General features: G+C 40.7%; 1 protein-coding gene across 8 annotated transcripts in view; it reads left to right on the plus strand.

Moving 5' to 3' along the window:
* Window positions 1-14,940, plus strand: part of THADA (THADA armadillo repeat containing) — a 362,922-nt gene that overhangs the window by 136,995 nt on the left and 210,987 nt on the right. For all 8 annotated transcript variants that reach the window (XM_064277151.1, XM_064277150.1, XM_064277147.1 and 5 more), the window contains 2 exons: window positions 8,883-8,972; window positions 10,047-10,178. In XM_064277151.1, coding sequence (XP_064133221.1) covers window positions 8,883-8,972; window positions 10,047-10,178 — 222 coding nt within the window. The remainder of the gene's footprint in view (window positions 1-8,882; window positions 8,973-10,046; window positions 10,179-14,940) is intronic.

Below are 14,940 nucleotides of genomic sequence, written 5' to 3' on the forward strand. Positions count from 1 at the left end.
GTGCCCATGGAAGTTATTGCTGTTGTTAGGTGCCATTGAGTTGGTTCTGACTCATAGCAACCCTATGTAGGACAGAACGAAACACTGCCGGGTACTAAGCCATCCTCACAGTCATTGTTATGCTTGAGCCCATTGTTGCAGCCACTGTGTCAACCCATCTCATTGAGGGTCGTCTTCTTTTTCACTGAACCTCTACTTTACCAAGAGTGATGTCCTCCTCTAGGGACTGATGCCTCCTGACAACATGTCCAAACTATGTGAGACGTAGTTTTGCCATCCTTGCTTCTGAGGAGCACTCTGGCCGTACTTCTTCCAAGACAGATTTGGTTGTTCTTTTGGAAATCCGTGGTATACTCAATATTGTTCTCCACCATCACAATTCAGAGGTGTCAGTTCTTCTTCAGTCTTTCTTATTCGTCGTCCAGGTTTCACAGGCATACGAGATGATTGAAAACACCATGGCTTGGGTCAGGTGCACCTTAGTCTTCAAGGTGACATCTTTGCTTTTCAACACTTTAAAGAGGTCTTTTGCAGCAGATTTGTCCAATGCAATGCATCTTTTGATTTCTTGACTGCTGCTTCCATGGGTGTTTATTGTGAATCCAAGTAAAATGGACGTAACAGTCTGTTGGTGTCAGAATTGGTAAAGATGACGGAAAGAGGAGGCTTGTCTGGCTTCTGCCTCATGGGAGTCAGCCTTGTGCTGCTGATCTTGGTTCTCCTTCCCCCTTGTGGAGTTAGAGGAAGTCAGACAGTGCCCTCATGCTGTTTTTACAGTGTGCAATAGCATTATATCTAAAAGAACAAGGTACATACCTTAATTAAAAAAATACTTTATTGCTAAAAATGCTAACCATTACCTGAGCCTTCAGTGAATTGTAATCTTTTTGCTAGTGTTGGATCTTGTCTCGATGTTGATGGTTACTGACTGATCAGGGTAGTGATTGCTGAAGGTTGGGGTGGCTGTGGCAATTTCTTAAAATCAGACGACAGTGAAGTTTTGCCACATCAGTCGACGACTCCTTTCACGAACGATTTTTCTGTAGAGTGTGATGCTGTTTGATAGCATTTTACCCACAGTAGAGCTTCTTTCTAAATTGTAGTCAGTCTTCACAAATGCTGGTGCTCCCTTATCAACTAAGTTTATGTAATACTCTAAATTCTTTGTTGTCATTTCAACAGTGTGCACAGCATCTTTACAGGATGCTCATCCATAAGAAGCAATTCCTCATCTATTAAAGGTTTATCATGAGATTGCAGCAATTCAGTCACATCTTCAGTTCCAGTTCTAGTTCCCTTGCTCTTTCCACCACATCTACGGTTACTTCCTCCACTGAAGTCTTCAACCCCTGAAAGTCATCCATGAGGGTTGGAATCAACTTCTTCCAAACTCCTGTTAATATCGATATTTTGACCTCCTCCCATGAATCATGAATGTTCTTAAAGGCATCTAGAATGGTGAATGCTTTCCAGAAGGTTTTCGATTTACTTTACCCAGATCCACCAGAGGAGTCTCTATCTATGGCAGCTATATATAGCCTTAGGAAATGTATTTCTTAAACAGTAAGACTTGAAAGTCAAAATTACTCCTTGATCCATGGGCTGCAGAATGGATGTTGTGTTAGTAGGCATGAAAACAACTTTAATCTCTTGTACATCTCCATCAGAGATGAAGACGGTGACCGGGTACATCTTCAATGAAAGGAATCTTTTTTTCCTGAGCAGTAGGCCTCAACAGTGGGCTTAAAATATGCGGTAAACCATGCTGTGAACGGATGTGCCGTCATCCAGGCTTGGTTGTCCCATTTACGGAGCACAGGCAGAGGAGATTCAGCGTAGCTCCTAAGGGCCCTGGGATTCTCAGAATGGTAAATGAGCGTTGGTTTCAACCTAAAGTCACCAGCTGCGTTAGCCCCTAATGAGAGGGTCAGCCTGTCCTTTGAGCTTTGAAACCAGGCCTTGACTTCTCCCTCTAGCCACGGAAGACCTGGGTGACGTTGTCTTCCAACCTGAGGCTGTTCCGTCTACACGGAGAGTGTGTCGTTTGGTGTGGACGCCTTCACCAGTCAGCTTTTGGATAACTCGCTGCGGCTTCTACATCAGCAGTTGCTGCTTCACCTTCCACTTGTATGTTATGGAGACAGCTTCTTCCCTTAAACCTTGTGAACCAACCTCTGCTAACTTCCAACGTTGATTCTGAAGCTTTCTCACCTCTCTCAACCTTCATAGAATTGAAGAAAGTTAGGGCATTGCTCTGGATTAGGCTTTGGTTTAAGAGAATGCTGTGGCTAGTTTGGTCTTCCATCCAGACTGCTAGAACTTTCCCCGTATCAGCAGTAAGGCTGTTTCACTTTCTTACCGTCCGTGTATTCACCGGAGTTGCAGTTTGAAGTTCCTTCAAGAACTTTGCCTTTGTGTTCACAACCTGGCTAACTGTTTGGCCCAAGAGACCTTACTTCTGGCCTATGTCAGCTTTCAACATGCCTTCCTGCTAAGCTTAAACATTTCTAGCTTTTGATTTAAAGCGAGAGATGTATGACTCTTCCTTTTACTTGAATACTTAGAGGCAAATTGTAGGGTTATTAATCGGCCTAATTTCAATATTGTCATGTTTCAGGGAGCAGGGAGGCCCAAGGAGAGGGAAAGAGATGGGGGAACGTCCTATCAGTGGACCAGTAAGAACACCCACAACATTTATTAAGTTTGCTGTCTTATATGGGTACAGTTCTTGATACCCCAAAACAATTACAATAGTAACATCAAAGATCACAGTTCATCCTAACAGATATAATAATAATGAAAAAGTGTGGAATATTGTGAGAATTACCAAAATGTGACAGAGACATGAAGTGAGCACATGCTGTTGGAAAAATGGCACCAATAGACTTGCTCAATGCAGGATTGCCACAAACTTTTAATTTGTATAGAACATGATATCTATGAAGTACAATAAAACAAGGTATGCCTGTATTAAAGTTTTATGATATTTCTAGCTGTCCGATTGGGTAAGTCCTACAACCTTGTATTTCTTCAAGATTGTTTTTGCTACTCTTGGTCTTTGGGTGTCTGTTAAATTTTAGAATCTGCTGGTCAGGTTACACATACATACACACACACCCCTATTATAATTTTGATCGGAATTGTATTGAATCTGTAATCAATTTGGAGAGAATGTCATCTTATAATATTGAATTCCCCAGTACTGTCTCTCCTATTTAAGGCATATCTCTTTTCTTAAGGCATCGCTCTTTAAAAATACAACAATGTAGAAACATGGAATCTTGACCTCTACCTCACACCATACACAAAAATTGAGATGGACTGCAGACCTCAATATAAAAGTCAAAACCATAAAATGAGGAGAATTTCTTTGTGACCCTGGGGTAGGAAGAGATTTCTTAGGACATAGAAAGCATGAATCACTGAAGAAAAAAGTTTGATAAATTATTGGACTTCATCTAAATTTTAAGACTTCTCATCAAAATGGAGCCCTGGTGGCATGGTGGTTAAGCACTTGGCTGGTAACCAAAAGGTCAGAGGTTCAAACCTATCAACCGCACCATGGGAGAAGGATGTGACAGCCTGCTTCCATAAAGATTTATAGCTGTAGAATCCCTGTGGGACAGTTCTGCTCTGTCCTAGAGGGTCGCTATGAGTTTGAATTGACTTGATGGCAGTGGGTTTGGTTTTGGTTTACTCATCAAAAGACATCATTAAAAAAAAAAATAGGCAAACAACCGACTGGGAGCAAGTATATGCAATTCATATATCTGGCAATGGAGACCAGCAACCCAGTAAAAAAACTGGCAAGAAACTTGAATAGATACTTTGATAAAGATGACCAGTAAGCACATGAACTTTATTAGTCATCCAAATGCAAATTAAAACCACAGTGAGATCCCACTGCTTACCCACTAGAATGACTAAAAGGAAAAAAAAAGAAAACAATACCAAATGCTGGAAAAGACGTGGGGCAACCAGAACTCTCACTCGTTGTTGGGAGTGTAAAATTATGTAACCACGCTGGGAGAACATTTTCACTAAATGTTAAGCACACTGCAGTTTTATTCTCAAATATTTATCCAAGAGAAAAAAAAAACATATGGCCACAAAAAAGCTGTGTACAAGAGTGTTTATAGCAACTTTATTCATAATAGTAAAGAAATGGAAACAGCTCATACCCATTAACGGGAGAATGGATAGACTTGTTTAGTCATAAAGTAGGATACTATTTAATAATAAAAAAAAAGAAACTAATGTATATCTACCAATATAGCTGAATCTCATAAACTTTATGATTACGTTTATATGAAATTCTAGAATAGCCAAACTGTGGTGATAGAAATTAGATTGGCGGTTTTTTTAGAGGGGTGACAGTTGATTTGGAGTTGATGAGGGAACTTTTTAAGATGATGGACATTTTATGAGTCTTAATGGGGTGTTGTTGTTGTTAGGTGCCGTCCAGTTGGTTCCGACTCATAGCGACCCTATGCACAACAGAACGAAAATGCCAGGTCTTGCGCCATCCTTACAATCCTTGTTACGCTTGAGCTCATTGTTGCAGCCATTGTGTCAGTCCACCTCGTTGAGGGTCTTCCTCTTTTCCGCTGACGCTGTACTCTGCCAAGCATGATATCCTTCTCCAGGGACTGATCCCTCCTGACAACATGTCCAAAGTATGTAAGATGCAGTCTCGCCATCCTTGCCTCTAAGGAGCATTCTGGCCGCACTTCTTCCAAGACAGATTTGTTCGTTCTTTTGACAGTCCATGGTATATTCAATATTCTTTGGCAACACCACAATTCAAAGGCGTCAGCTCTTCTTCCGTCTTCCTTATTCATTGTCCAGCTTTCACATGCATATGATGTGATTGAAAATACCATGGCTTGGGTCAGGGGCCCCTTAGTCTTCAGGGTGACATCTTTGCTCTTCAACACTTTAAAGAGGTCCTTTGCAGCAGATTTGCCCAATGCAATGTGTCTTTTGATTTCTTGATTGGTGCTTCCATGGGTGTTGATTGTGGATCCAGGTAAAATGAAATCCTTGACGACTTCAATCTTTTCTCTGTTTATCATGATGTTGCTCATTGGTCCAGTTGTGAGGATTTTTGTTTTCTTTATGTTGAGATGTAATCCATACTGAAGGTCTTTGATCTTCATTAGTAAGTGCTTCAAGTCCTCTTCACTTTCAGCAAGCAAGGTTGTGTCATCTGCATAACGCAGGTTGTTAATGAGTCTTCCTCCAATCCTGATGCCCCGTTCTTCTTCATATAGTCCAGCTTCTCGGATTATTTGTTCAGTATACAGATTAAATAGGCACGGTGAAAAAATACAACCCTGACGCACACCTTTCCTGACTTTAAACCAATCAGTATCCCCTTGTTCTGTCCTAACCACTGCCTTTTGATCTATGTAAAGGTTCCTCATGAGCACAGTTAAGTGTTCTGGAATTCCCATTCTTCCCAGTGTTATCCATAGTTTGTTATGATCCACACAGCCGAATGCCTTTGCATAGTCAATAAAACACAGGTAAACATCCTTCTGGCATTCTCTGCTTTCAGCCAGGATCCATCTGACATCAGCAGTGATATCCCTGGTTCCACGCCTTCTTCTGAAACCGGCCTGAATTTCTGGCAGTTCCCTGTCGATATACTGCTGCAGCCGTTTTTGAATGATCTTCACCAAAATTTTGCTTGCGTGTGATATTAATGATATTGTTCTATAATTTCCACATTCGGTTGGATCGCCTTTCTTGGGAATAGGCATAAATATGGATCTCTTCCAGTCAGTTCGCCAGGAAGCTGTCTTCCATATTTCTTGGCATAGACAAGTGCGTACCTCCAGCGCTGCATCTGCTTGTTGAAACATCTCAATTGATATTCCATCAATTCCTGGAGCCTTGTTTTTCGCCCGTGCCTTCAGAACAGCTTGGACTTCTTCAAGTTCCTGATCATATACCACCTCTTGAAATGGTTGAATATCGACTAATTCTTTTTGGTATAATGACTGTGTATTCCTTCCATCTTCTTTTGATGCTTCCTGTGTTGTTTAATATTTTCCCCATAGAATCCTTCACTATTGCAACTGGAGGCTTGAATTTTTTCTTCAGTTTGTTCAGCTTGAGAAACGCCGAGCGTGTTCTTCCCTTTTGGTTTTCCATCTCCACCCCTTTGCACATGACATTATAATACTTTACTTTGTCTTCTCGAGAGGCCCTTTGAAATCTTCTATTCAGTTCTTTTACTTCATCAATTCTTTCTTTTGCTTTAGCTGCTCAGCGCTCAAGAGGAAGTTTCAGAGTCTCCTCTGACATCCATCTTGGTCTTTTCTTTCTTTCCTGTCTTTTCATTGACCTCTTACTTTCTTCATGGATGATGTCCTCGATGTCATTCCACAGCTCGTCTGGTCTTCAGTCACTAGTGTTCAATGCATCAAATCTATTCTTGAGATGGTCTCTAAATTCAGGTGGGATATACTCAAGGTCATATTTTGGTTCTCGTGGACTTGCTCTGATTTTCTTCAGTTTCAGCTTGAACTTGCATATGAGCAATTGATGGTCTCTTCCACAGTCGGTCCCTGGCCTTGTTCTGCCTGGTGATGTTGAGCTTTTCCATTGTCTCTTTCCACAGATGTAGTCCATTTGATTTCTGTGTGTTCCATCGGGCAAGGTCCATGTGTATAGTCGCTGTTTATGTCGGTGAAAGAAGGTATTTGCAACGAAGAAGTCGTTGGTCTTGCAAAATTCTATCATTCGATCTCCAGCATTGTTTCTATCACCAAGGCCGTATTTTCCAACTACTGATCCTTCTTCTTTGTTTCCAACTTTCGCGTTCCAATCACCAGTAATTATCAACGCATCTTGATTGCACGTTCGATCAATTTCAGACTGTAGCAGCTGATAAAAATCTTCTATTTCTTCATCTTTGTCCCTAGTGGTTGGTGCGTTAATTTGAATAATAGTCGTATTAGCTGGTCTTCCTTGTAGGCGTATGGATATTATCCTATCACTGACAGCGTTGTACTTCAGGATAGATCTTGAAACATTCTTTTTGACAATGAGAGCAACACCATTCCTCTTCGAGTTGTCATTCCCAGCATAGTAGACTATATGATTGTCCGATTCAAAATGGCCAATACCAGTCCATTTCAGCTCACTAATGCCTAGGATATCGATGTTTATGTGTTCCATTTCATTTTTGACGATTTCCAATTTTCCTAGATTCGTACTTTGTACATTCCAGTTTTCGTTTGTTAATGGATGTTTGCAGCTGTTTCTTCTCATTTTAAGTTGTGCCACATCAGCAAATGAAGGTCCCGAAAGCTTTACTCCATCCACGTCATTAAGGTCGACTCTACTTTGAGGAGGCAGCTCTTCCCCAGTCATCTTTTGAGTGCCTTCCAACCCTGGGGGGCTCATCTTCCAGCACTATATCAGACAATGTTCCACTGCTATTCATAAGATTTTCACTGGCTAATGCTTTTCAGAAGTAGACTGCCGGGACCTTCTTCCTAGTCTGTCTTAGTCTGGAAGCTCAGCTGAAACCTGTCCTCCATGGGTGACCCTGCTTGTATCTGAATACCCATGGCATAGCTTCCAGCATCACAGCAACACACAAGCCCCCACGGTACGACAAACTGGCAGATACCTGGGGGAATGGGGTGTAGATTACATAAACTTATGCATAAATGTGAGTATATGCATTTTTTAAAACTGATTGAATGGCATACTTAAGATCTGAGCATTTCATTGTATGTCAAATATAAGTGCGTAACTCTAGAGTTGATAAAAATGGGCAGGTTAGAGAATATACATGCCACTCCTTCACAGTAGTCCTTCAGGAGTTATGAAGACAGAGTATTTTCCTAAATGCTGTATTTAGCTTGAGCTTTTTAGTCAGCTGTTCAGACTGAGGAACTATTTTAGGACCCATTCAGAGTTCAAGTGTAGTTAACCTGCCTTTATAAAGTTGGAAAAGGTAATCCTTATAGATTTTGGCTGGGATTTGGCACTTCAGAAGCTCACCTACCAGGTCTGTACTTCTGATAACCATACTCTAGACCAGTGGTTCTCAACCAGGGAAGATTTTGCCGTCAGAGTACATTTGGCAACGTCTGGAGACATTTTTGATTGTCATGCCGTAGGGGTGGTAATGCTACTAACACCTAGTGCGTAGAGGCCAGGGATGATGCTAGACACCCTACAATGCACAAGACAGCCCTCAACAAAGAATTATCTGTTCCAAAATATCAGTAGTGCCAAAGTCAACAAGCCCTTGTCTAGACCTGCCCTTATCACTGAAACTGAGTCAGTCTCATTTCTACTATACTCATAGTCTATACTTAGACTATTGTGTTTCCTATACTCATAGTCCAAATCAATTGTGGAAAATTGGCATTTTCACAAATTACCATATTTTTACACAAATAACACATTTGTTTGCCAACCACTCCCACCCCCTGCAAGGTATTTTTGTAAGTGCTGCTTTTTTTTACAGCAACATGTTTTAAAAAATTGGCATACATATTTATGAATATGAAAATACCTCACAGGAGTAGGGCATGGTTGGCAAACAAATGTAGAAGGTGCGTGTTATTTGCGTAAAGATACAGTATGTATTTCTTTCCTGACAGAATTTTAATATCAAATATTTGTAAACACATATAGTTTTAATTTTTGAGATAAAATTTCATGTGTTAAGAGCATGTCCAAAATCAAAATCATTATATGTATTATTTCTGTTGATTGTTAAATTTCTGAGGCACTTTGTTACATATCCAAATGAGCTTAGTTATCTTCCTTTAAAAAAATAAAAATAAAAGACATTATTATCAGATTAGAGGAAAAAAATAATAGTAATTTATCTTATTTTTTCTTCTCCACAGATTGACAGGGAGAGAATTTTTCTCTCGTTTCCCAGAGCTCTACCCCTTTCTTCTTAAACAGTTGGAAGCTGTAGCCAATACTGTGGACAGGTAAGGCGTGAATAGGGCGGTGCAAAGTGAAATCAAGGATATGAATTACTTTATTGAGACTTTTTCTTCAGGAAACAGTTTTTAAATCAACTTCTTCCTTGTAACATGATGATTTAAAACAAGACATTCTCCTTTGCTCCATCACGTTGCCTGGCTTTCTACAGTAGATTTGTTCATGAAAAATTGTGTTTTATCTAATTTAATCCTCTTTTTAGTGTTATACAGAACTAAACTAGCTTTGTAGCATCGCGTGGTGATTCCTTTTGTTAGGAATTATTTTCTTGCTCTTCTATTTTTAATCTGTGAGTTTACATTATTGAGTTTGCGTACTGCACACCTGTCATTTTTTCTCACTGACCTGTTACGGCTGACCACTGTGGAGCTCCAGTAATTAGGTGACTAATCTGGTCAACTATGATCAGAAATGGTATTGGTTTACATGAGCAAAGATGGCCAGTGACCCTGGATGCATAAAGCAAAGCCATGAAGAGAGCTCCCAGTCTGATCAGGGCATATGGAAAAGTTCACCATTGCCCTCTCAGTGTATGCATGTCTTAGAATATGCACTTTTGTGTTCAAGCAATTTTTGCTCTTGGTATGAGTTTATACTAATTGTCTATAATGGGAAAATAAAATTACTTCAGTGAATTTTACTTCTGTTTATGATACATTTCCTCACATTAGTAGTTTGTGCAGACAGGCTTTCCTGGCCTTAGGAAGTGACTGCCTGTTCATATTTTCATAAGTCCATTGGAATGGTGGAAGTCTCCCCTGGAAGAGGCACTGCCCGCTGTGGGAACAGCTCTAATAAAACAGGAGACTCGGGTTAGTGATGAGCCTTAGAGTAGAGTTGTATGCAAAAGCTCAGTCTGTGGCTTTGCCAATAGTTCTTCCATATTAGGAATGTCGGGTAGATAGGAAGTGAAATGAGAAAAAGAAAAAAGAAAAACTAGCCCTTGATCACAGAGAGTCTCACTTCATATGGATTGATGATTAAAAAATGTTTGAAGATGTAGCCTCATCTCCTACATTTTAAATCTTTTATATTCAGTAATTTTTTTTTTTTTTCTTTAGTGATTCAGGGGAACTAAACCGTCATCCAAGCATGTTTCTCCTACTTTTGGTGTTGGGAAGGCTCTACCCTTCTCCGATGGACGGCAGTTCCTCTGCTCTCAGCATGGCACCTTTTGTCCCCTTCATTATGAGGTACTATCATGCTTCATGGAAATAATGGGGTGGGTATGGAACTTATTTCAGAAATTACTAGATTTGTTTTTTACTTTGGAAGGGGTCTTGTGCAGGCAGAGGCTGGAGGCTCTTTGCCCTTGACTGGTCTTCAGTGTTTCATAAAAACCAAAAAACCAAAACCAGTGCTGTTGAGCCGATTCCGACTCATAGCAGCCCTACAGGACAGAGTAGAACTGCCCCCATAGAGTTTCCAAGGAGCACCTGGCAGATTTGAACTGCCGACCCCTTGGTTAGCAGCTGTAGCATTTAACCACTATGCCACCAGGGTTTCCTTCAGTGTTTCATAGGAGTGTTTATATTGTGGGTGTAGGAGCTCAATAGGGCCTGTGTAGGTAATGTTTCCTTGGAGCCCTGCCTACTAATAAACGTATGGTATTGATAGGGATGCCCCCTTTTGTAAAACACAGCCTCGGTGTTTGTATTATCTCTGTATTGAGGGGTGAATCTGGCCAGCATGGGACAGGCAGCTCCCCTGGCCAAGTCTGCCAAGTCCTTTCATGAGTGCCAGGCCAGGCCTTGGCATGTATCCCCTTTCCAGGGGTTCAAGAAGACTTCTGGATTGTCACTCCAGAGGAATCTGCTAGTGAGCACAAGGGGTAGCAAGTTAGGTGATAGTTCTGTCACTTCCCATTCATTTTCTCTTTCAAATTTTGAGTACCTAAGAATGAGCCATGAATACAGATTACACATGGACCATGAATAATGACAGACTTTCCTTCTAGAGCCTAGAATCACTTCTGTACATGTTTGAGTCATCTCCCAACCTCTGATCACCTTTATCATGTTGGATCAAAAGCCTCAATAAATAGACCTCTAAAATTAGTGAAAATTTCTTGTAAATCATTTCAAAAGCCCTGTTGTATTAGTTAGCTTTTACCTTTTTGCTTACCTCTTGACAGAACAGCACCTTCATTTTTATGTATCTACCAAAAATTGAAATGGACTGGGAGCATGATAAGAATACCAACCTCGAGAAAGTGTGTTTGTTATTTTTGTGGTGTCCCGGGCTCCACTTCCTGGTTTCACAGAGCTGACTTACGCATTTTAATGTGAGAAACCATTAAACACAAGATTCTAGCATGTGATTTCTGTAGCCGTTGTTTGCACCAAGCCTGGCTGTGGCTGTTATCTGTGATCACAGAGATGACTCACTCAGTCGACTGGTTTTTGTTTTTTGATTCGTAGTTACCAGTCTCCTTCATCTAGCATTTGGTAATTCATTTTAGGAATTTGAATGGTAAATTACACTTTCAGGGGCATTGAAAAATTGTACTTTTGTGTTTAACTGGAAAGGACTAAGAAATGTTTCAGAAAGTTGATGCAAGAGAGAAAGCCATGTGCACAGAATCACAGTGTACTTTAGAAACAAAGATAAGCTTTAGGACCTTGTCAGCCTGTGCTGAGAACATTCAATTTATGGAAGCTTATTACTAATTATTCTGTTATTTGTTGCATCCTAGAAACCAGAAATTACTAAATCAAAAATATCCTCCCAAACTGGTAATTAGCTTACATATAATCAGAATGCTCATGTTTGTTGTATTAAAAGCACCTATTATATATTACAAAGATTGCATTAATATAAAAGATTGTAATATTTCCATTGTACTTAGTGCATTGTTTTGTAAACTCAAAAGGCACAGAGTAAGAAGTGTACAATTTTCCTGTCCTTCCAGTGGAAATACCTTGGTCAGTAGTTACTTCCTATCTGAATAAAGACTCACAGAGCACCAACAATGGGGAAGGACCACCACTGATTGTTGAGTTAGTCAGTATGCTGTGATTTATTGTGTGTCCATGGGTGTTACAGAACAGTGCTTCTCCGACTTTAATGTGTAAACATAGTACCTGGGGAATTTGGAAGTTCTGAGTCAGTAGGTCTAGGGTGGAGGCTGAGATTCTGCCTTTCAAACAAACTTCCAGGTAATGCTGATGTTGCCGGTCTGTAGACCACACTTTGAATGGCAAGATTAAAGATACTTGAGAGGGAGGGAAAGGCCCTTCAGGAATTTACAGTATAGTTTGGGATATTAAACTTACGTGAGAAATAGCTAATAAACACCATATATATGTATATGATTTATATATGCAGATGATTTTGAATAACTAGAAAATGGTAGGCTCATGTTTGATGAGGCTATTTAGAGGGGTTATAGGAAATAGATTTTGACCCAGGAATGAGAGAAGAGGCAAGAAACTATTCTGAGCAGAGAGGTTAGTAGGAAGTAGACCAACCCTTGTTGAACCCTGACTTTTGCCAGGCACTGAACTGGGTATTTTTCTTACAATGATTCTGAGAGGCAGGTGCCATCACCCCCAGTTTATCAGTGAGGAAATTGAAGTTCAGAGAGCAAGCCAGTTACGGAGCTGGGATTTGAACCCAAGGGTATTGGGCTTGTCAAGGGTCTTAGGTGTACTCTATTATACCACTGTAACCAGATCTCTTTTGTGTAGCTGAGAACTTTAGCTACACTAAACAGGCCCATGAGGCCCCAAATTACGCAGCTCAGAGAGATGAGAAGCCTGTGTCCACCAGCTTGTGAGTACATGCTGTTTTCAGGATGTGGATGCATTACCCCACCTGCAGTGGGATCTGCTCTTCACTTTGCTTTCCCAGTAGTGACGGTGGCTTGGTTGGGTGCAGGCACACCCTCAAGCTCCTCAAGCTCCCATTTGTGAGACAGTTGCCTGGGGTCATGGGGTCAGTCCATGGTGGGTACAGAGGAAGCCTGGCTCTTCTTTCATGACCACCTTGTGCAGTGAAGTGGAATGACCTTGAATTCAGAGTTAGAAAACCCAGTTTGGGGTTTCATCAGCACAACTACCCTAAATATTCGTGGTCACACTGGGGAGATGAGGTATAAACAGATTTTTTTTCATAGTGAATTTGGTAACACTGTACACATTTGATTTTTAAATTACTTTTGTGAAATCCATTCACAAATGTAGTGAATATAGCCTGTCATTCCAGTCAGTATTTGTAGTTCTAATTGAAGTAAAGATTGGGCTGTTGTTGACCTGGGGTCCTAGCTGAAAAGATGCCGCATGCACAGTGGATGAGCAGTGTTTTGTTTTTGTAGCACCATTGATGGTAACTTATGTACTTGGGAGAGCTCTAATCAGACTCTTGGACGCTGAGTTTAGCTAAAGAGGAATTTTGCGGCGCGTGGGAGGAGAGCAGAGGTTGCTCTGACCGAGGGAAAGTGAATTGCACAACGTGAAGAAGATGAAAAGCCCAACAACAGCTTTTTATTTCTTTTCAATTTATTTGTACTTACCTGCTAGTTCCTTCCTCTCTGTACATGTTTGTATTATTTGTATTTTTAGACCGGTAGCCCACATTTGGGAGTATATCCAGGCTTCTTCCTCTGTTGATTTTCTTTGTTGGCTTAACTCTTAGAAGTCACTGATTTGGATTTTCCAAAGTTATGGGTACATGCAGTTATGATTGTCTGTTGCATCGTCTTGGAGCAGAAATGCTAATGTTAAGCCCAGTGTCTTGTTTACAGAAATGTTTTGTGTCCAGTGAATTGTATGTGCCTAGCGCTGTGCCGGATCCAGATACATAGCCCTATACCATGTGAACATGATGCCTTCAGTTTAAGACCATTTACCATTCAGTTCAAATAGTACAAAGCCGTGATGGCATACTTTACAGGGGACCCCTACTGACTTCCTGAATACAGCGAACCAGTACCCATTGGTCCGGGGCTTTCTAGAGGCAGAAGTCTCTGGGCATGTGTTTTTTGAACTGCCTTTCACAGGTGAGTTGCAAGTTTGAATTGATGAGCTGTAGGAAACCACATCTGCCTCAAACCTAGGAGACAGCATGGAGCCCTGGGCTCAAGGGCAAATGCCTGGACTTAGGAGACCTGATTCTGTCCACGTTCTGCCTCTTAGCCACCAGCTGTGACACTTGAACAAGATTCTTTACCCTCTCAGGGCCAATGTGGTTTCGTGTGTGTGTGTGTGTGTGTGTGTGTGTTGGGAGGGTATCAGTTGAGATGGAAAGCATCTTCTATTGCTCATAACTGAGATCTCTTAGCATTTGATCAATACCTGTGGGAGAAATTGCCCCACTACCTTTTATTTGCTTTTTTAGGTGCTTTTAAAAGGATCTCCCTCCTACACCCCTTTTTTGCACTTACGTTCATTCCGACTGACTTTTAGTATGACTTTCCCCAAACCATTTCAGTCATTGTTCCCTTTAAATGAATTTTAATTGAAGTCTGCCTTTCTTCTGAGGAATATTGAAGTAAAAATAACAGTACAGTTTTAATTAATCACACGTCAGTAGAAATCACCAATGGGGACTTATGCCGTGGAAACTTTTTTAGTGGAGATAGGAAAATCTAGCCAACAATTAAAAAAATCAGAAAATATGTTTTATTTATTTAGAAAATATTTCATGGAACCTTTTGAATCTATTAGTCTTAAAAGGGAGGACTGGAGGATAAAAACTAAGTGTCAGTTGGTCCTTTTAAGCCTATGACATTGGGAAATGGACTTTTTTTTTTTTTCCTTGAAAGTGACATAATTCAGGGATTATCACTTTGCTCCTTACCCCGATTATGACGTGAAAAGAATTCGTTCTCCATGGTGTAGAGTTGAGGTCTTTGCAGCAGATGGCAGTTGACGCCTGCTTCCTTTTGTAATTCTAATACTGGAGTTTTCTTCAAGGCTGCACATCCCATTTCTATCTCTTCTGTCTTCCCAGAAT

The sequence above is a fragment of the Loxodonta africana genome, chromosome 26 (assembly GCF_030014295.1).
Source record: "Loxodonta africana isolate mLoxAfr1 chromosome 26, mLoxAfr1.hap2, whole genome shotgun sequence".
NCBI lineage: Eukaryota > Metazoa > Chordata > Mammalia > Proboscidea > Elephantidae > Loxodonta > Loxodonta africana.